This window comes from Xenopus laevis, chromosome 9_10L, assembly GCF_017654675.1.
Source record: "Xenopus laevis strain J_2021 chromosome 9_10L, Xenopus_laevis_v10.1, whole genome shotgun sequence".
NCBI lineage: Eukaryota > Metazoa > Chordata > Amphibia > Anura > Pipidae > Xenopus > Xenopus laevis.
In genome coordinates this window covers 42,698,912-42,719,357 of record NC_054387.1, presented here as the reverse complement: position 1 = coordinate 42,719,357, position 20,446 = coordinate 42,698,912, and the positions used below count along the sequence as shown (strand labels likewise).

The following is a 20,446-nucleotide window of genomic DNA, read 5'->3' as shown; positions in this document are numbered from 1 at the left end:
TCTTTCATTAGTAAAAGAAATTTAAACTGCCATTTAAACCTCATGCTGTAGCTTGCCATCACCAAAATGATAATTACTATGTAAGCTGCTTCCATAATTATAAAAGGATATTGTTTTGTAACCAAACAACCAGAGAGACTTGTGACTCAATGTTGGGTTATAGTTTATTTAAAAAAAAAAAAAGAGAAAATGGAAACAGACTTTATATATTGCACATAAATAGGAAATATATTGGAGACATGTAGTGGAACTGCATCTTGGCGAATGCCCACTGTAACAGACTCTTCCTCTTTCCAGCTTGCTGAATTATTGGCGTTTCAATGAGGTTGGTGCCATTAATCACCAAACACTATAGGCTTCATGGCAGCCATTTTTTTCCAAGCAGTAAAACAAATAAACAGTCCACTGAATTGAAGGCCACCACGGCATTTCACTAAACCACCTGATGAGAGCCACATGGGAATTTGGCCCAAGACATCCATTCTTGTGCTTGTTTGTGGTACACAACAGCAAAATAAAAAAAAAAGGACAAATGCTCCATCCATGGAATGATGTTGCAAATAGAAATAAAGAATTCAAGATAAATGTCTTTTCAATGTTCAATGTCCCTATAAAGTCACATAGCATCTAAATCTCAGGTTAGGGTGCTGAAGGTTGGATTACAAAATGAGATGTCTTTGCATCCTCTCCTTTCACAGTTTGATAGCAGACGATTACTAAATAGAGAAGCAATGGGCTGCCCACTTCAAGCTGAAAAGTAGATCATACCCCCAGCCTTTGCTATTTGCCCTACTAATATACAAGGCATTATATATATATTTCTAGAGTCTGTGCTGTAGGTTAATAGTTCCCTTTCCGGAAACGATTGCGATATTTGAACAAACTGTTCCCACACAAAGTCACTGTGGAAGCACGCGTTTTAAAGCTAACGCGCAGAGTTCAAATAGAGGTCACCATGGGGCTTCAACTCATGGACAGTCCCCCACGTGAGGAACAAAGGTTGGATCTTTCCAAAGAACCTGCCAGAAGTACTTGAAGCATGTAATCTACAGCCGGTTATCCCCACTCAAACGCGTTTTCCTGAGGACTCTAAAAACAGAAGAACAACAAAAGAAAACATTTTGAAATTTTGCTCCTCTGATACATTTGATCCCATAATCCAGGGAAACGTGAGCCACATTCAAGTATAAAAAAAAAAAACAGAGAGCAAATTAAGCATGCAAAAAGCTTGGCTATTGGTAGCACTGGCCACCTACAGGAGGTTTGTTTAGCAGTACACAGAACTTTTATGGAACTTAAGCTTGCCATCAAGACAGGAATTTAAAAATAAGCACCTGATTTAAGACCACTGGGAGCAACATCTAAGGGGCTGGTGACCAACATGTTGCTCCTGAGCCACTGGTTGGTTATCACTGCCTTTGTTTACACAACTTTCATTACATGTAATATGTCGTATATGTAAAGGTTTCGTACCCTTGAGTATCAGATTTAGCAATCTAGAGTTCATTAAATGGCAATTGTCCCCATGAAGGGTGTGATATATAAAAAAAGTTATGTGATATAATGATCAAAATTAACTTTATCAGTGTGCAAAGTTGTTTAAAGTAGAGAAGGTTTGTGGGGTTTTTTGTTTAGTCACCATGCTGCTTCTTCAAGGAAACATATTTTGGTACCATATAACATAAGTTAACTTTTTCTTTGAATTAGTCTATTAATAAGTATGGAAGACCCAGACCTATCTAAATAAAGGGGTTGGAGAAGAAGTTAGAAACCATATCAGCATCATGAAACAAGAAATTACAAAACACACTTGAATTTGGACAATATTGTCAAGTGTATTTAAGACCATCTCCAATTTCACCTCCTTTCTCTCTCAAAGTGTTCAGACAACTGTTCCTGCGAAGCACGGAAATCATCCAAATGGTTGGAATGATATCTCGTCTCTGTCGGCCCATCCCAAATGCGTCCAGACATGGGGTCACTGATTCGTTCCCTGGGTGCAGAAGCTCCATTAAGTTCTCCATTCTCAGTCTGTAAGAACAAGACAGAAAAGGTCATCTCGGTGCATGTGTATAGTACAATTTAACAAGATACCAGGACTATATAGGGCTAGTCAAATGCTCCTAATAAACCAACTTTTTCCTATGTAAATATAAATGCTCCTCCTACGTGTTCCCTAAGGAAGGCACGTGTACTTATTTTAAGGAATATTATAAAGCTGTCGCCAATGAGTTTCACTTCAAACACAGAGGCTTCTTAAAGGAGAAGGAAACTATTCTTCCACTTGGGGGTGACAAATGTTAGGCACCCCCAAGTGGTTTTATATACTTACATGAAATCCCAGGCCGCTGCTCCTATCAGCAGAAAATTGCACCGGGCGTGGGTTCTTCCAGAGAGCACCACGGATTGATCCTCTAACGGCTACTTCTTTCTTCTCCTGGCTGCACATGCACAGTAGAGCGAAAAGCCGAACTAAATAGTCAGCTATTTTGATCTACTGCACATGCGCCTGCCCCGGGAAATGTGAAGCAAGAAGAAGCCGGAAGAGGATCGATCCGTGGTGCTCTCTGGAAGAACCCCGGGCCGATGCAGTTTTCTCCTGGGGTTTCAGGTAAATATATACAATCACTTGGGGGTGCCTAACATTTGGCACCCCCAAGTGAAAGAAGACTTTCCTTCTCCTTTAAAGTAGAACACAGCTTCAAATGGAAGTATGCAGCCCTACTGTTGGTAAACTGTCTTTAATAATTATGATGGTAGGTTCATACATTATGCATATGACTTGTCTCATTGGGACCTACGTATATAGGAATCATGCGTGGAACCTGTGATGGATGTAATATAATAATTTGGGGTATGCTTGTTCTTCAGTAATAATTTAAGTTAAATGCCTGCAGTGATTCTTGTACTGCCTCACCTTGATGTCTATCTTAATGAGCAGTGATGCCAGTTCTAGATCTTCGCTGTAATTATTTTTGAGTGGGATGGATCTATATCCTGTAAGGAAAATTTAAATTTTTTTAATAAGCAGAAATGAAAATCTAACGCAAACCAACATCTTTTTTTCACTCACGGCTTTTTCAAAGACCCACTGTACCTGTTTTTAAGCCACGGACCACAAATGAGGCTTGAGCCAAGAAGTTCTGATCACTAAACATGTCCTCTTCATAGACGACAAACCGTAGGAAAGTGAACTCAGGGTTAGCAATGACAAACGAGAACGTTTTCTGTGGCCAGACAGGATTCAAGCCATTATCCACTGATGAAAAAAAAAACCACAAAAAGATGTTACTCTTCCAAACCAGCTTATTCCTCTCCCAGCACTTGCTGTTGTCACTTTAAGGACCTTATATAAGCCCGTGGGCCTCCAGCTGGTCAGCCCTTATTGTGCTGCTGCCAACATTTGACCCAAGTTTTGAGTAGCTAGTAATTTGTGAAGTGATCAAAAAAAAGAAACTATAGCAGATCAGGAAGAGGTGATCAAGGCCAAGAGGTACCAGCTCTAGATACCTTTTACCAGTGCTAATAAATAGTCTGAAATTTTACTTTGCAGCTACTCAGCTGTTGCTTAGTGGGTTTAGTTAATTATTCATATGTATACACCACCTTTTGGTGTGTCATATAGCATACAAGCAGTGGAGCCTCATTTTGCTTTTTATAACTGGTTGAAGCACAGGGTAATACAGTATGCACCTTTAAAGGGGCGGTTCACCTTTACAATAACTTTAATATGTTATAGAATGGCAAATTCTAAGCAGCTTTTGAATTGGTCTTCATTATTTACTTCTTAGGGTAAGGCCACACGAGGAGATTCGAGGAGATTTTGTCGCCTGACGACTAATTGCCTTGTCTGCATTAACGTAGGCGACTTTTCATTCTAGCCTATGGGGAAAAACGCTGAGGCAGTTACGGGAGATAGTCGCGCAAAAGACAAGGCGATTAGTCGCCAGGCGACAAAATCTCCCCGAATCTCCTCGTGTGGCCTTACCCATATAGATTTGAATTATTTGCGGTCTTCTTCTAAGTCTTTCCAGCTTTCAAATGGGGGTCACTGATCCCATCTAAAAAAGACATTTATTGTTATTGCAACTTTTTATTACTTTCAGGCCCTCTCTTATTCAAATAATTGCATGGTTGCTAGGGTCATTTGTGCCCTAGCAAGCAGATTGCTGGAATTGCAACCTCCAAAGTTGCTGAATAAAAAGCTAAATAACTCAAAAACCATAAAATAAAAAATGAAAACCAATTACAATATCCCTCTCTATATCATACTAAAAGTTAAAGGCGAACAAACTCAAAGTCACCTTGGGACACGAGCCTTTGAAATTTGCACAAGTTTGTACAGGTATGAGACTTGTTATCCAGAATGCTTGAGACCTGGGGTCTTCCGGATAACAGATCTTTCCATAATTTGGATCTTCATACCTTAAGTCTATTAGAAAATCCTTCAAACATTAAATAAATCCAAAAGGGTGGGTTTGCCTCCAATAAGGATTCATTATATCTTAATTTGGATCAAGTACAAGGTACTGTTTTATTATTACTGAGAAAAAGGAAATCATTTTTTAAAATAAGGATTATTTGGTTAAATGGAGTCTATGGAAGACAGCCATTCTGTAATTCGGAGCTTTCTGGATAACAGATCGCATACCTGTAGATGGAATTTAAAGAAAAAAAAAAAAAAAAGAATCTATAAATTCCTTAGTGTCTTCTGTTCGGGTTCATCTCTCTTACCTACAAATTCCGTCTTCTGCTTTGCATTGTCATATTCAGTACCACAAACTTCTACCTCCACAAAAGGGCAAACAATACCCCTTCCAATCTTGGGCAGATGGCGGGCACCTAGGATCTGAGAAAGTGGTGAAAGCACTGTTGGTTGAAAGTTTTTAGGACTTCCATTAGAGCAGAGGTTTTTAATAGCAGGGACAAAACTGTGAATGGGGTGGTCTTGCTCAATAACAAAGGGCAATATTTGGAAATGAATATTTGGTTGCTGCCTTGGATAACCCTAGAAGTATAGTAAGGTGGTTGCTATAATCATATCTTCATATTTTACATGTTTGTGGTGTCTTATCACTAACCTCAATGCTGACGGTTATTGTCTCCAGACGAAGAGTGCTTTTGTCAAACGGATCAAAAACTTCATCTCTCATGCAGTTTGGCTGAAAAACATAACCGCAACGGCCCCCGGACTGGAAAAGAGCCTGGTTCATTTGCATGGGTTTGTCTGTGAGAAGAATAAGATCGTATGAACTACAAATTTATGAAAAATTTGTAGTGGCCCTGCTGCTGTGAGATGATGATTAATACTGTATTATATACATAGACTGTAATTATTCCACTTACAGAAGGAACTGGTAAGGTTGTTGAATTCTTCAATTTTGTATGATAAAAGAGAAAATTCTTCTGAAATCTGGCATGAAGGACACTGAACTAGTTAGTAGTGCGTACCTGGTGTCTGGAAGTTGAGCGCTACAAGTTGACTGCCACAGATCCACATTGTCAGGGGGTCATAGTTTGATGAATCAAGGCGTTGTCCTTTGGGATAGATACGAGAGAGCTGCCGCCGGTTGTACTGCAGGAATTTCTTCCCTTTCATCTTGTTGACATACTTTTCTGCTTTGGTCTCAGGGAATGAAGACATGTCACGGTAACAGGCCTTTTCAGTGCCAATCTCTGCAAAACAATGTACATTTCCAGCAACCAAAATACAGTTAACCTTTCAGCAGAGTTATAAAACAAAAATACCTACTCTCTTCATCAAAGGGGACTGGCCGGCAGTAAATGACAAGTTCTGAGAGTTCCAGGGCAATCTTCTTTCTGCGCTCCATGATTTTGCCTTCTGTGAGCTGCACAAAGGGTATAAAATTCAGTATAGAGAGAGAGAAAATAATACAGAAGGTAGCAAGCAAAAACTGTTATCATACCCGTGCATCAGCAGTTTGAGCTGCTTCCCGAATTTTCCGTATCCAGTCTTGCATGTCTTCCAGTGTGTCCGCAGCAACATCAAGTGGATATCGGTTTAACTGAGGACCAGTAATGGTGAATACAAAGGGTCGGCCGTTATGGACGTCCTGTCGGGGAGCTACACAAAAGCGTGGAATTCTTTAACCAAATAGTTGCCATCATCACACCCACATTCCTATAAGCCAGCCAACATTACTTACCAATGTGACAGGATGGCACATCCAAAACTCCACCCAGTAGATCTCCTAGAGGACTGTTCTCATCTAGATTCTAAGGAAGTACAAGGAAGAATTGGCTCCTGATATAACTGACCATAGTGTGTGTGTGAATGTGATAGGGACCTTAGATTGTAAGATCCATGGGGCAGCGACTGATGTGAATGATGTATAATCTCAGTGCCAAGTAAATAAAGATGTAGATATGTATTTAATAACACCAGGGCTGCCATCAGAGGGAGACTGAGGGGGGCAGTTGTCACGGGCCCAGTGCTTTTTGGGTCTTAGGGGGACCTGGCAGCTGTGCTCACTCTGTAGCCGGGCCCCCACTGCCATCAGGGAGCTGCAGAATCGGGTGCGGAAGGTGGAGCTTCTTCTTCACAATTCTTTCCCCTCCCCAGCTTTTAAACTATTGATATTTTCATGCACGGCGATTGGATAAGCTGGGAGGGAAGATTAAATTTCACCCTCCTGCCTATCCAATTCCTGTGTAGATCTACCAGGACTTAAGAGAAACCCCAATAGTATAGAAGCTAGGGAGGTATGTGCAGGCACTACAGCTCCACCCACCCTACCCGATTCTGCAGGTCCCTGAGAGCAGTGGGAAATGATAACTAAAAGTTAGAGAAGAGGGCGCACACCCTTAAAAGTATAATGCAAGGTGCTTATCCATCAGGAGACTCCCCATGTGGGTCTCCAGATCTAACATGTAATATTGTGTGCAATATGGTGACCATGAGTGGTAATGTGTGCTGCTACAGCTACATGTACAGCTATTGAGCTGTAGATACTGGGAAAGGGATAAGGAATTTGGTAGCTGTTACATGGCAGGACAGCAAAGCCATGCCTCCTGGGAGCACCCCGATTAACTCAGACTCACCTGCCTCTCAGGTTCAGGCTCAGCGGGACTAAATATCTCTTCCACATAGTTGGCAGGGAACCACATTTGTTTTTTACCCCCACAGTCTCCTCGCCACCTAATAAAAGGACACAACCATACTGTTAATGAGAAAAATGACCCTTACAAAATAAATAGTAGAAAACAGGACTTAAATGCAAAATGAATGTTAAAAATGTAATGTGAAGGTGTGTTTTGTCCTTTAGATATTTTACTGCTTTCAGGCCTGAATAACGTAAATATATTTAAGTTCAGTTTATTTATTTTATTTAATTTATTCCTGTTTTTACTGTTGACACAGGAACAGTTAGTGTTTGGCAGTGGTCATTTTATGATGTCACAGAATAAACTGCCACATTGGGGAATTTTCGATTTATTGGTATTGTTGCGATGCTTGTGCCAAACTTGCTTTATTTGGGGGCTTCTTTATGACTTGAAGCCAGCTATCTCCATAAGACGGTGTCAAGTCACAAAAGTCATATCTTTTATCCAGAAAAAACTATTTGCCACTGCACACTTGACTTTAATATGTGGTCTCTTAATGCATATGCTTACATTCTTTAAATCTATACTGACACCTAACCAATCATGATTGAATTCAGAACATCCAGTATGTATGAAGATGTGGAGCACTATGGGCTTAACCTGGCCCTCTAGTGGATTTTTATGGGCACCCAGTCTGCACAAAGTGCAGAAAACATATTTTCTGTTTTTGAAGCTGACCCTGAATACCCAACAAGTGGAATTTACTGAGACAGACAACTGAAGGCACAGACAATAAAAGCGCGGAATGGACCAGCTCTGCTTACCATCCTCCCTCTTGCTTCTCTACATTCTGGATGATTGTATTCTTGGTGAAAGTCAATTCATCCTCACGTTGAGCCTTATAATCAAACAGGGCCCTGACAGAGCACTGGGGAGACACAGAGGGAAGAGAAAACAAGGATTTCTAAGGGGAAAAACAGAGGGTCATAAAAAGGAAAATGATGGGACTGGAGGGAGACAAAAGACAAACACAAAAACAATACAAGACAACTTGGCTTTTAAATTTAAGATCAGCTTCTTAGATTTAATATTCATAGATACCTTAAATGTAGGCATTGGATTGGCCTCCACATAGAAACCAGGGTTCCTTCCCTCGTATAGAGCACCATAATCTGGATCCTGCAACACAGTGTAGCAAGTTTAGTTGTACGCTAAACCCAAATAAGGCTTACCTTGCTCTAAAGCAGTGCTGTCCAACTTCTGTGGTACCGAAGGCCAGATTTTTTTTCTGGCCTACATGGTGGTGGGCCAATAATGGAAGCCACTGTTGAACACTCCCTATTTTTAAACTACACCCATGTTACCACAATAACTTTTAAGACCATGTCCACGTTAATGGTGATAGCACACTAAAAAAAACAAATGGTTGTTGCCAGGGCTGGTCCTATCAAATGTGGGGCCCAATTGGGACCATGTTGGCGGGGCCCCTAGACAAAGTGTTGCTGGCTACTGACACACCAAGTATTTAGGAAAATAAGGGCATACAGGCACAAAATAGAAAGGAAAGGGGCAGACAAGTTAACATAATAGGGGCACACAGGGTAAGAGAGAGAGGGAGGAAATAGGAGAGTGGACTGGGCCAATTAGTTTGGGGCTGGGCCGATTCAGCTTGGGAGCAGGCTTGGTTGGATTGGGGGCAGGCAGGGCCTATCAAGGTTGGAGGAAAGCTGGGCCTATGAGAGTTGGGGGCAGGCTAGACCTATGGATTTGGGGATGGGCTGGACTCTCAAAGTTGGGGGCAGGCCAGGCAGCATCATGTGCTGAGGGAAATATTATCTGTGCTGCCCTGTGGTGCGGGGCCCCCAGAGGTGCGGGGCCCAATTGGGCCCAATTGGTCCAATTGGCCTAAGGCCGGCCCTGGTTGTTGCTCACTGCAGGGATATCACTCATATATAAAAGTCATGTTAAAACATACTCTTAAAATAGTATGCCTCCTCGTCCCCTATGGATAACAAAGCACCCCCCTCCCAGCACATGATTAAACACCTTAGGGGCCCCTTACAACAATTTCCAAATGCTAACAACCCCCAGAAAAAACCCTGCCAGGCTCATATCCCACAGGTTGTGTAGGGTAAACAGAGTAGGGCACACACAGTGAGCATAGGGCAGGCAGAATATGGCACACACAGTGAGCATAGGGCAGGCAGAATATGGCACACACAGGGAGCATGGGGCAGGCAGAGTATTGGACACACGGAGCATAGGGCAGGCAGAGTATGGCACACACAGGGAGCATAGGACAAGCAAAGTATGGCACACACAGGGAGCATAGGGCAGGCAGAGTATGGCACACACACAGGGAGCATAGGGCAGGCAGGGTATATCACACACACAGGGAGCATAGGGTAGGCAGAGTATGGCACACACAGGGGGTATAGAGCAGGCAGAGTATGAGACACAGGGAGCATAGGGTAGGCAGTGTATGGCACACACAGTGAGTATAGAGCAGGCAGAGTGTGGCACACACAGAGCATATGGCAGGCAGAGTATAGCACACAGGGAGAATAGGGCAGGCAGAATACAGCAGGAGACAGAGAAACCTATCAGGACCACTCTAAGATGAACAGTTCATACTGTGCTACATACAGTGACACCATGCTGGTGCCCCTCCAGCAGTTTGTATGAGGTGTGAACAATATGGGCACTTTCAGTCTGGGTCTGAGGTGTGAAAAGTACAGGTCTTTAGGGGTCTGAACAATAAAGGTGTTACAGGTGTGAACAATGCAGGGGGGGGGGGATTACAGGTGGGAACAATACAGGAGTTTACAGGAGTTTAAAAAAATGCAGGGGCCGGTTAAACTCAATCCTGATACCTTTTAAATTTTACACAAAGTAAGCAGGCACAGCAGGCAGACTTTCATGTGGGGGCCACACAAGGGGGCTGGTTGTGAGCCACCAGTTGGACAACACTGCTCTAAAGGGTTTCCATTACTCACAGGCGTGCCAATCTTTTCAAGTGTTTCTTCATTAATGGGGTAACGCAGCTTCATCTTCCGATACAAAGGATGCTTCTCGTAGTAACTTATAAGATCCACCAGGCTGTCAAACTCAGAGCTTCCAAGGACAACGCTTTGACCTTCCTGTATAACACGGCAGTGTTTGATCTTTCCCTCGGCTCTGTCAAGAGAAACAGACACAAACTTAGCAAGCTGGAAAAGAGAAGTAAACTGTTAGAGAGTTATGACGCAGTTTTATTTTAAATTTTGAAAATCTTTGTCTTACCGGAAGGAGATGGCATACGAGTTTTGTTCACTCCTCTTACGCACCAAGAAGGCTCCGTCTCGTGGAACTCTCATCAACATGTGTTCTGCTTGCCCCCGGGTGAGGCTGGCATGGTACCACCTAGAGCATTCACCATAAAATTAACTGTTCTTTTTAAGTAAATCTTCCTAATCAAAAAGAATCCCTCAAATTGACAGATTTAGGTTCTTATCACACTGTAAATTTTTCCTATAGTATATATGGGATTATATACCCACCCATCGTCTGTTCATCTACCCAGGTCTACTAATATTTTTTTTACTCTACTCACTCCTTGCTCTCATGGGCATTGGTCTGTGGAACAGGCTCTGTCAGTCGCATCTCAAACTCGTTGCATCTTAGGGGCATTTGCTGGTAGTGAGTGATCAGAGCATACAGACTTTCAAACACCAGGTTATCCGTCAGAAAAAATTTGGGACTCCCAGCTTCTTGCCTCGAGTGAATCCTACAATGCTGGACTTTTCCGTTTCTCCTAGAAAGCCAAAGGAAAGAAAGAAAGTCAGATGTAAGCAGGAATCAGGTCTATGTAAACATTCCAGTAAAAGTCTAAAATACATAGTTAAAGGGATAATATTAAACTGTAAAATATAATTTCTAACTGAAATTACAAGAGCAGTCTGGGCAATTGTGTTTTGCTTTCTGACATTTTGAATTGCACATATTTTCTGATATACTAGTGCTTATGTCACTTTTTCTTTTTACCATTGATTCAAGTCCTGTTTATAACAGCAGTTGAGTCAATGGTGAGAAACTGCACCCGTGGATCTACCTATAGCAAAACCTTTATGTTTAAGTTTGCAATAGAATGATGCTTTTTAGGTGCTAATGTTAACTCCTCTGATGCAATTTAGCACCTATGTTCGTAAATCAACGTTAACGTTTAGTATGATGTAGAGTGTAATATTCTGAGACAATTTGCAATTAGTTTTCATTTTGTATTATTTGTGGATTTTGAGTTCTTTAGCTTTTTATTCAGCAGCTCTCCAGTTTGCAATTTGGGTTGCTAAGGTCCAAAATGACCGTAGCAACCACGCATTGATTTCAATAAGAAAATGGAATATAATTAGGAGAGGCCTGAATAGAAAGATAAGTAATAAAAAGTAGCAATAACAATACATTTGTGGCCTTACAGAGATTTTTTCATGGGGTCAGTGACCTCCATTTGAAAGCTGGAGTCAGAAGAAGAAGGCAAATGATTAAAAAACTATAAAAAAGAAATAATGAAGACCAAGTAAAATGTTGCTTAGCACTGGGCATTCTAGGAGTCTAGGATTTAATGTCAAACACTTAGGTTTAGCATTCATTATTTCACTAAAAGTTTAATGTTAAAGTTGGTGGTTAGCATTTTCACAAATGTTAATCCAAAAGCCCTCATCTCCATCAGATAGTCCTGACATAAGGTAATGGTAATGTGGATTGATGGTGTATCCATAACATTACTAGAGGGTTGTGTATGCTTGTTAGTAGTGGCTGCTACTGGTTTAAAGGTGGTCAGTTAGTGAACTGGGTGTTTTTTGCAGAATGAAAAGTGACTGGCAACAGGAGTCTTACCAGAAGGAGAGTGTGTAATCCCCCACAAATGTCTCACTCTCCCGCACCAGAAAGGAGCCATCTGGAGCGCCAGTTTCAATACAGTAATCAGTCAGCAGCCGTTCAGCAATGTGCCGTCCATCCCTTCCTGCACCCAGCTTCCCATGGAACCACTTCTCAGCAGAGTGCAACTCTGAGCTATTACTGGCCTGAGAAAAAATAGCAGGAAAAAAACACAACTGGAGACATGGGGGCAAATTCCCTAACCGGCAAAAATTTGCCAGCGTCAGCTTCACAGCCATCGCAACACTTCACCAGGCTTATTTCGCTAGGACAACGTTAATTCACTAAAGTGCAAAGTTGCGTCCAGGGCGGGAACGCTGGCGGATTTTTGCTAGCATTACTTCGGCAATCAAAACAAAGATGTACTAGTGTTGCCTAATTTGCATACAGCGCGAAACGATAAAGTTACATGGACGTACAGTATATGTTGCAGCAAGTTCATTACATTACACAAGTCCAGGGAAGCTTAATAAATAAAATACAGTTGTTATAATAGTGGATTTGCGGAGTTACGTCCATTCACCAGAGCGAAAATTTGCCTGGCGTTAGAGTGCGAAGCAACGCTAGCGTCCATCTCCTTTGCTAGCGAAGGGACACCTGCGACCGTTAGGAAATCGGCGAAGTCCCTGCGGGTGGTAACGCGTGCGAATTGACACTAGCGTTAGCCACTTCGCCCTTTAGGGAATCTGCCCCATGGACAGGAATATATTCACACATATACAGCATAAGGCAACAAAGTCCAGCTAAAGGTGTTGCACATCCTTAAACATACTTGTGTTAACTCGTGTTAGCCATACCTCCTTCTGTTCTTCCTCATCGTCGTTAGCCTGGCTGCCGGTGGTCTCCTCTGAATAATAGATCTTACTGCTGGTGAGGACAAAGAAATGTGGGTACCACTCCTGTAGAGGAAAGTATGGCATTAGAAGTGTAACTCAGTCAATGAAAAATTGCCTTCCATCTGTGCATGTTTGTGCTCAACACGAAACTGGAATTGGCATGTGTTATCTGATAGTGTGCCATTCAGTCACTGAGCTGATGGATTTAAAAAGGTGATATCAAGAAAATGAGTCCCTGTATAGCTATCCGTGCCTCCTAGTTGAACTAAAAAGGCAGCCAGCAATGGTTGGGATTTCAAAGAGATTCTTATTGAAGTGTGTATATAGCTATGCATATAAATAATGTTCTTAGAAAATCCAGAGAACATGAAGTACATAAAAACCCTACCAAACTTAGTCCCAGACTATCCTGCCACTTTGCAAAAGTGAGACAAATTAGTTGGCCTATAGAATGATTATGCAGGGGCAAAGCATAGCTTTTTTGCATTCTCAGTAAATTATTAGGGCTGTATCAGCTTTACACAAGCTCCCACCTCCTGAACCCACAGTGAAACCAAGCTGCACAACTCACATGGTTGATGGGATCTTGCAGGTACAAAATTCCATTCTTGATGGAGTTGCTGATGTCATTCTCAGAGTAGACTGTGGAGGATGGTATCTCTTCATAAGTGCTACCTTCTGCCAGCTTCTTGTGCTGCATAATGAAAACCACAAAGATTAACACATTTACTTGTGTTAACTTCTGACTAAGCTAAGACAAAAGTCAAGCATCAACCATCTAAAAACCCCTTTATTTTCAACGCGGACATGCAACAACTTAGTATCATCCTTCATGAACAGCACCTCTGATGAAGTGCCCAATGGCACGAAACACGTCAGGAGGGAGTGGCTGACATGAGGAGTGCAGACAGAGGGAGGACACTGTCTTGTGGTATGTTTTAATATAAACTGATACAATGTTTTTGCTATGATTATTCTGCACTAATGAACACTTCAATTGAGCCATCTTGCATATTATTTATTTTTTGTACTTTAATTTATGAACTGCACCGAGCTTGCTTAACTACTATATATCTTATGTGTAAGTATTATCTTCCATAGACAGAAAATTGACATAATACAGACAAAAAATATTTCTTTTTCTGCCCACTGGCCACATCAACTGCATGGCTGGCCATATGCAAGGACTGATCCCCATGCGAACATACATGACCAAGACAAACCTGGCCAACTTCCCAACCAAATCCTTGCCTGTTTGGAATTATTATCTGATGATGCACTAGTCAGGAGCTACAGCTCCTCTTCAGTTCTTCAAAACCTGCTGTTAACTGCCTGAACAATTGAGAATAGAAAGGTGACCATATCATGTACAGTGCCTTGCACGTTAGCCAACTGTTTAGCCTGTGGACTAATTAGTCGAACAATGTGCAAGGTCTCCAAGTGTATGGCCACATTAAGCACAGCACATGGATAATATGTATCTGATCCGGCTAATTTTTAACTAGAAGCTTTTTAATGAGGTTTAAAGGTTTGCCATTTATTTAACCCACACCTTGATGAGGATTTTTCGTTTCAGTTGGTTGGGAGAGGGAAGGCCGTCTGCGTTAACATCCACAGGCTTTGTCAGGAGCATGTCCCCAAAAACCTTCTTAAAGTGCTGAGCCATATTTCTTTGTTGTGCAATGCTGCAGTGGTCTTCAATTGATAAGATAACAGGGTATCTAAACAGAGAGCCAGCCATACGAGAAAAGGAAATTTTTATTACCAAACATAAAATAACTCTGGTCAAAGCATTTTTCTCCAAACACTACTTACTCTTGGAAGGGGTAAATAAAATGTGTGTCCTATGAGCATATGTGGTTAGAGGGAAGGATGAGGAGTTATGTTTTGTTGTATTTTTGCATCAGCAGATGAACTAAAATTATTGACTGAACAGATCGACCACAATCCAGTGGAGTCATAGGACAGACTTACGTTAAATCTCCTTGGTGCTATACATAGCGAGATGGTGGCACCATAATATTGAGATTTACCAAACCAGAGCCATATTTAGACTGGAAGCTGCCACCTTTCTTTTAAAAAGTAGACAATAAAACACATGGAATTTTCTCAATGTCGACTACTGAAATCACCATCAGCTGTGTGCAATAATTCTGACTATTTCAGATGATCACAGTGACAAGTGATTGAGGCAGAAAAGACGGACATATAGATGATATAACAGTATAAATTGTATAACAATCTCTAAATCTAAGAAATAGATGAAGCAGGTGTACATTATACCTTAAAACAGCCGGAATTTTTCTAATCTACATGGTGGAGGGCCGACAATGGAAGCCAGTGTTAGCCACTCCCTGTTTTAGACCACACCCATGTTACCGCAATGTCCACATTAATAGCACACCAAAACAACAGATGGTTGGTGCTCACTGCAGGGATCAGGGCCGGAACTAGGGGTAGGCAGAGTAGGTGGCTGTCTAGGACACCATCATTGAGGGGCGCACTTTTAATGTTTTTTTGTTTTTTTTTCATGTTTTCATTTTATTTAATAATTTGTTTCAGTAATCATGGTCACTCAGTTGGGTGGAATCCACCTTCTTCACCTTCTCCCTCTTGCCAGCAAGTAATAGCTCCTATGCGATGCGGCAGTGCAGCGCGACATGCGTATACGCGTCAATGACGTTACTGATGCGGTTGGGTGGCAGAGAGAGGCAGAGAGCTGGCGGCCTGCATGGTGTGACTCGCGCTTGCTGCTCTCAACCTCGCACAGTTGCACTGAACTGAAGACATTATTTCTATTACTGTGAAAGTGTGAAGCTTCCTGCTGGCACAGCCAGGTACAGATTGGGCTGGGGCCATATGTTTGCTGTTGCTGCTGGGCTGGGTGCTGGCACAGGTACATAAATAATGGATGACTACTGGCACAGGTATGGGGGGTGCAGTATGATGGATGGCTGCTGGCACAGGTACAGGCACAGGTGGCTGTATTATGGATGGCTGCTGGGCTTGCTGGTACAAGTACAGGGGGCAGTAAAATAAATGAAAAAGTGTTGTACATTTTCTTGCTTTCTTTATTTAAAAACCATAATGGTAAGGAGGGAAATGGTAATGCAGGACAGGGGGTGCTGATTGAAGCTCTTGCCTAGGGTGCCAAACTACCTTGGCCCGGCACTGGCAGGGATGCCACTCATATGTGAAAAAAGTTCATATTAAGACATACCCTTAAATCCATATGCCTCCTCCTCCCCTGTGTATAATACAGTACCCCAGCATATGATTAAACACCTTAGGGGCCCCTAACAACAATTTTCAAATGCTAACAAACACCCAGAACAAATACCAGGCTTATGTTCCATAGGGATCATAGGTCAGGCAGAGTATGGCAAACACAGGGTGCAAAGAGCAGGCAAAGTATGACACACACAGGGAGCATAGGGAATACAGAACAGAGCAGGAGACAGGAAAATCAGGACCAGTCTAATATGTACTACATACAGTGACACAGTGTGGGCAGTTTCAGGCTGGGTCTCAGGTGTGAACAGTACAGGCCTTTAGGATATGAACAATAGAGGTGTCACAAGTGTGAACAATACAGGGGGGATTACATGTGTGAAAAATACAGAATATTAGTCTGAATTTGAGGTTTAAACTATGTAGGGGCCAGTTAATCTCTGAAGTGACACCTTTTACATTTTACAAATGATAAGCAGACACAGCAGGCAGACTTTCATGTGGAGGGCCACATCAGGGGGAGTCGCCAGTTGGACAGCCCTGCCTTAAAACATACACATTTTATTTGTACTGCTAGTAAATAGAGATAGTGACCAAAGCGTCACAAACTGCTTGTATTTTTGTCTTAAAGTATAACAAAATTGCAGCAACTCACTCTGAAGTGACAAAAGCGTGTTCTTTGATGGTTATCAAGACTTCTGAGAACTTTATTTTGGTGGTCAACGTATGTCCATGGTAAATAACCGGCATTCCATCTGGCCCATCCCAGCAATCCACTGTAAAGAGAGTGTAGAGGTGTAATGCTAAAGTGGCCACATATTCACAGTTACACAGAATACATTCCACCTTTGCACTCATCGAGTTACAAAAAACAACTTCCGCTATCATCACTTTTTCAAGATGTCCCTAGTCTTCAAGCCTTAAAATGCTATCTTATTATTCATCTTCATCCAAGTATAAATTATCAACTAACATTTGCCAGTCCTCTCTTGACCACTAAAACTTGTACCATATATATTTTTAAACTGGTTTACTGGTTGACCTTTCACACTCAATAACAATATTTAGATTGAGAAGGACCACTAATGTTATATATTGTATTTTCTTTGCGTCCTCCAGGCAGCACACTAATGGGTTAACATCCTGTTCCTCTCCTGATAAGACAGAACTACGAATCAAAAAACCAGAACAATTATAAAAAACTCCCCCTGCCCCCTCTCTGGTATTGTTTTTTTCTGTCCTCGAAAGATAGGAAGAGGACCTGTGGGTCTGAAGAACCAGGTTTTTTTGAAAACTTGATGGCCGCATGGATAACCACCTTATGGGTGGGGATCGCATTGGACCAAGGTTGCAGGCGATTGCTTGGCAGGCTTGGGTAAGAAGTGCAGGAAGCGTCCCTGTGGGTTCGGTTTGCTCTGGCATCTGAGTCAAGAGTGCCGGCTGATGACGCCACTCTCCAGCATGGCGCTTGTGAGGACTGCAGGCGCGAGTGGCGGTTTTCGGTGCAGGGTGAGTGTGGAGGTTTTATTCCTTTTTTCAGGGTAAAAGGTATGACCGGGTGGAGTATTTAAGTGCCTCCTCTGCACCAGCTCTTTGGATGTAGTTCCTGTGGCTTGTGCTGCCAGGCTGCATACACGGGCTGAGGCTGCTAAGGTAGATGTATTTCCTCTAGCAGTTCAGATGCTATAACAGGTTTTTTGACACAAAACTGTGTGCCTCTCTTTTTTTCTTCTTAGATGTCTGAACCGAAATCTGGGAAGAGAAAAAGGAAGTCTAAGCACAATACATGTTCTGATTGTGATCAGCCTCTTCCAGAGGGCTGTGTAGAATCAAAATGCAGAGATTGTGCTCAACCTACAGGTGTACAGGATCTCTCAAAAGTGGAAGATTTTGTTTCATGGTTTAAAGATATGCTATGAAAAACCTTTGAGGAGGTTAAATCATCTGCTGTGACTAAATCATCAGAAATATGTTTTGAAAGGGCAGAATCGGATCTTGAGTCTGGTTTATTATCTGATTCAGGTTCACCTGATACGCTTGAGCAGGAGAAGTCAAAAGATGAATATTATCTTTTCCCTCTTGAGAAAATGCCATGTCTGATTAAAGAAGTGAGGAAGGTAGTTAGTCCTCAAAGCACTTCTTCTAAGTCATCAAAACAAGAGGATTTGTTAGTTATGACTCCAAAAAAATCGTATAATTTACCAGTTCATTCTTCAATAAAACAGTTGTTTGAACAGGAGTGGAAAAATCCGGGAAAAAGCTGGAGAATATGAAAAGATTTAAAGCAATGTTTCCCTTTGACTCTCAAGATGTTCAACAATGGGAAGATCCTCCAAAGTTGGATGTGTAAATAGCCCGTTTGTCCAGGAGAACCACTATTCCAGTGGAAGAATCGGCCATAAAAGATCAAATGGATCGTAGGGCTGAGTGTGCTCTTCGGAGGTCTTATTCAGCAGGTTCAAATATCTGTAAGCCGTCTTTGGCTGCGGTAGCAGTCTCCAGGTCTTTAAAATTCTGGCTAGCCTCTCTGGAAGAAGAAATTAAAAGCAGATGGTCGATTTCGATTGGTGAAGTACTTGAACAGGTATATAAGAAAGGAAAAGTTTTGCATGAAAACGATATGATCTGCAATAGGCATTCTTCAAGAAGGGGATCGGATGGGGACCCTAGACTTAAAGGACGCTTATTTACATGTGCCTATTCAGTTTTTCTGGGTCCAGTCCTTCATCACCTACAGTTCAGGGCTCTTCCGTTTGGAATTACATCAGCTCCAAGGGTCTGAAGGTCATTGTTGTCCTTGCAGCAGCATTGAGACTGAGGGGGATATTTGTGGTACCGTATTTGGAAGACTGGCTGCTAAAAGCTTCCACAATGGTTCAGCTAGAAGATCACATGAAGCTGACGATAAATCTGATTACAGCTCATGGTTGGATTATAAACAAGAAAAAGTTGAGTCTGCATCCTTCTACCTCTGCCAAGTTCTTGGGGCTTATCATGGACACAGTTTGAATGAGTGTTTTCCTTCCACAGGAGAAGGTACAGAGTTTGTGTTCGGCAGTGAGCGGTCTCAGGAGAGCTCATTCAGTGTCTATTCGTCAAGCAATGAGAGTGTTGGGATTGATGACTTTTTCTTTGGAGGCAGTTCCTTGGGCGAGTGCACATATGCGTCCCCTGCAAAGGGAGATTATTTTCCATTGGAACGGGGATCCCAATTCTCTGGATCGTTGCTTCAAAATTCCTGCAGAGGTGAAGAGGCAATTGAGCTGGTGGATCAATCCTCAGAAGTTGGCACAGGGAAAATCATTCAAAACTCCATTTTTTCAGATGGTGACGACGGACTCCTCAGCTTGGGGATGGGGGGCTCATATGGAAGGCCAAGTGATCCAAGGGAAACGGAATGCTTGGGAGAAGACTCGGTCTTCAAATTTCAAGGAGCTCAAGGCAATCCGGCTAGCCCTCCGGTATTTTCAACCTCTCCTTGAGAAGAAGGATGTGCTAGTATAGTCGACAATGCATCAGCTGTTTTCTATGTCAACAAGCAGGGAGGGACCCGGGCTCCATTGTTGATGGGGCAATGTCACAAGTTGATGTCATGGGCAGAATGTCATCTCAATCTCCTCAGAGCAGTTCACATAAGGGGATTGGACAATGTGCTTGCAGACCGGCTCAGCAGATCTCAGATAGATCACGGAGAGTGGGAGCTCAATCCCCAAATTTTCAGATTATTAGTCGACAGGTGGGGATATCCGAATTTGGCACGTCTGAACTTGACGGCCTGGAGGCTGAAAGGGAAACATTGACAAATCAAGGTCTTTCGGAAGAAGTTGTCAACACGTTGATGAATTCAAGAAAGCAGTCCACTTCTAAGATATATGGAAGAGTATGGCTTTGTTTTCAGAGATTGAGGAAAGATAAGGGGTTGTTCGAGACAAACTCCATTCCAGTGATATTGCAATTTCTTCAAGATGGATTTACAAAAGGGCTAAAGCCTATTAAACTTAGGGTGCATATCTGTGCCTTGGCAACTATGTTAAACCTTAATAAAAACATTTCTGAAGGCTGCATCAAGGCTTAGACCATCAATAAAACCTCTGGTCACTCCTTGGGATCTAAATACGGTCCTTTCAGCGTTTTGTGAGGCCCCATTTGAACCTCTGTCTAAAATTGGGTTTAAACATTTGTCATGGAAGACTTTCTTGTGGCGATTACCTCAGCGAGAAGGATTGTAGAGTTACAGGCATTAGCAGTAGATCCTCCTTACACCACCTTTTTTTCTGACAAAGTTGTTTTAAGGACCTTACCTTCCCTTTCAACCAAAAGTTCCTTCCACAAGCAACATTAATGTGGAAATCATTCTTCCAAAGTTTGAATAATCCTTGACAGAGTCAAAAAAAAAAAAA

The 20,446-nt window shown here is 42.1% G+C and overlaps 1 protein-coding gene across 3 annotated transcripts in view; it reads right to left on the bottom strand.

Moving 5' to 3' along the window:
- Positions 1 to 146: 146 nt before the first annotated feature.
- Positions 147 to 20,446, bottom strand: part of plcg1.L (phospholipase C gamma 1 L homeolog) — a 60,181-nt gene continuing 39,881 nt past the window's right edge. For all 3 annotated transcript variants that reach the window (XM_018234170.2, XM_018234171.2, NM_001088809.2), the window contains 21 exon segments: positions 16,702 to 16,822; positions 14,368 to 14,536; positions 13,387 to 13,509; positions 12,777 to 12,878; positions 11,938 to 12,125; positions 10,658 to 10,858; positions 10,348 to 10,467; positions 10,062 to 10,242; positions 8,167 to 8,244; positions 7,890 to 7,993; positions 7,063 to 7,159; positions 6,168 to 6,237; positions 5,928 to 6,085; positions 5,753 to 5,849; positions 5,452 to 5,676; positions 5,082 to 5,227; positions 4,735 to 4,849; positions 3,098 to 3,259; positions 2,918 to 2,997; positions 1,862 to 2,031; positions 147 to 1,089 (listed from right to left, as the gene is read on the bottom strand). In XM_018234170.2, coding sequence (XP_018089659.1) covers positions 1,047 to 1,089; positions 1,862 to 2,031; positions 2,918 to 2,997; positions 3,098 to 3,259; positions 4,735 to 4,849; positions 5,082 to 5,227; positions 5,452 to 5,676; positions 5,753 to 5,849; positions 5,928 to 6,085; positions 6,168 to 6,237; positions 7,063 to 7,159; positions 7,890 to 7,993; positions 8,167 to 8,244; positions 10,062 to 10,242; positions 10,348 to 10,467; positions 10,658 to 10,858; positions 11,938 to 12,125; positions 12,777 to 12,878; positions 13,387 to 13,509; positions 14,368 to 14,536; positions 16,702 to 16,822 — 2,750 coding nt within the window. In that variant the 3' untranslated portion in view covers positions 147 to 1,046.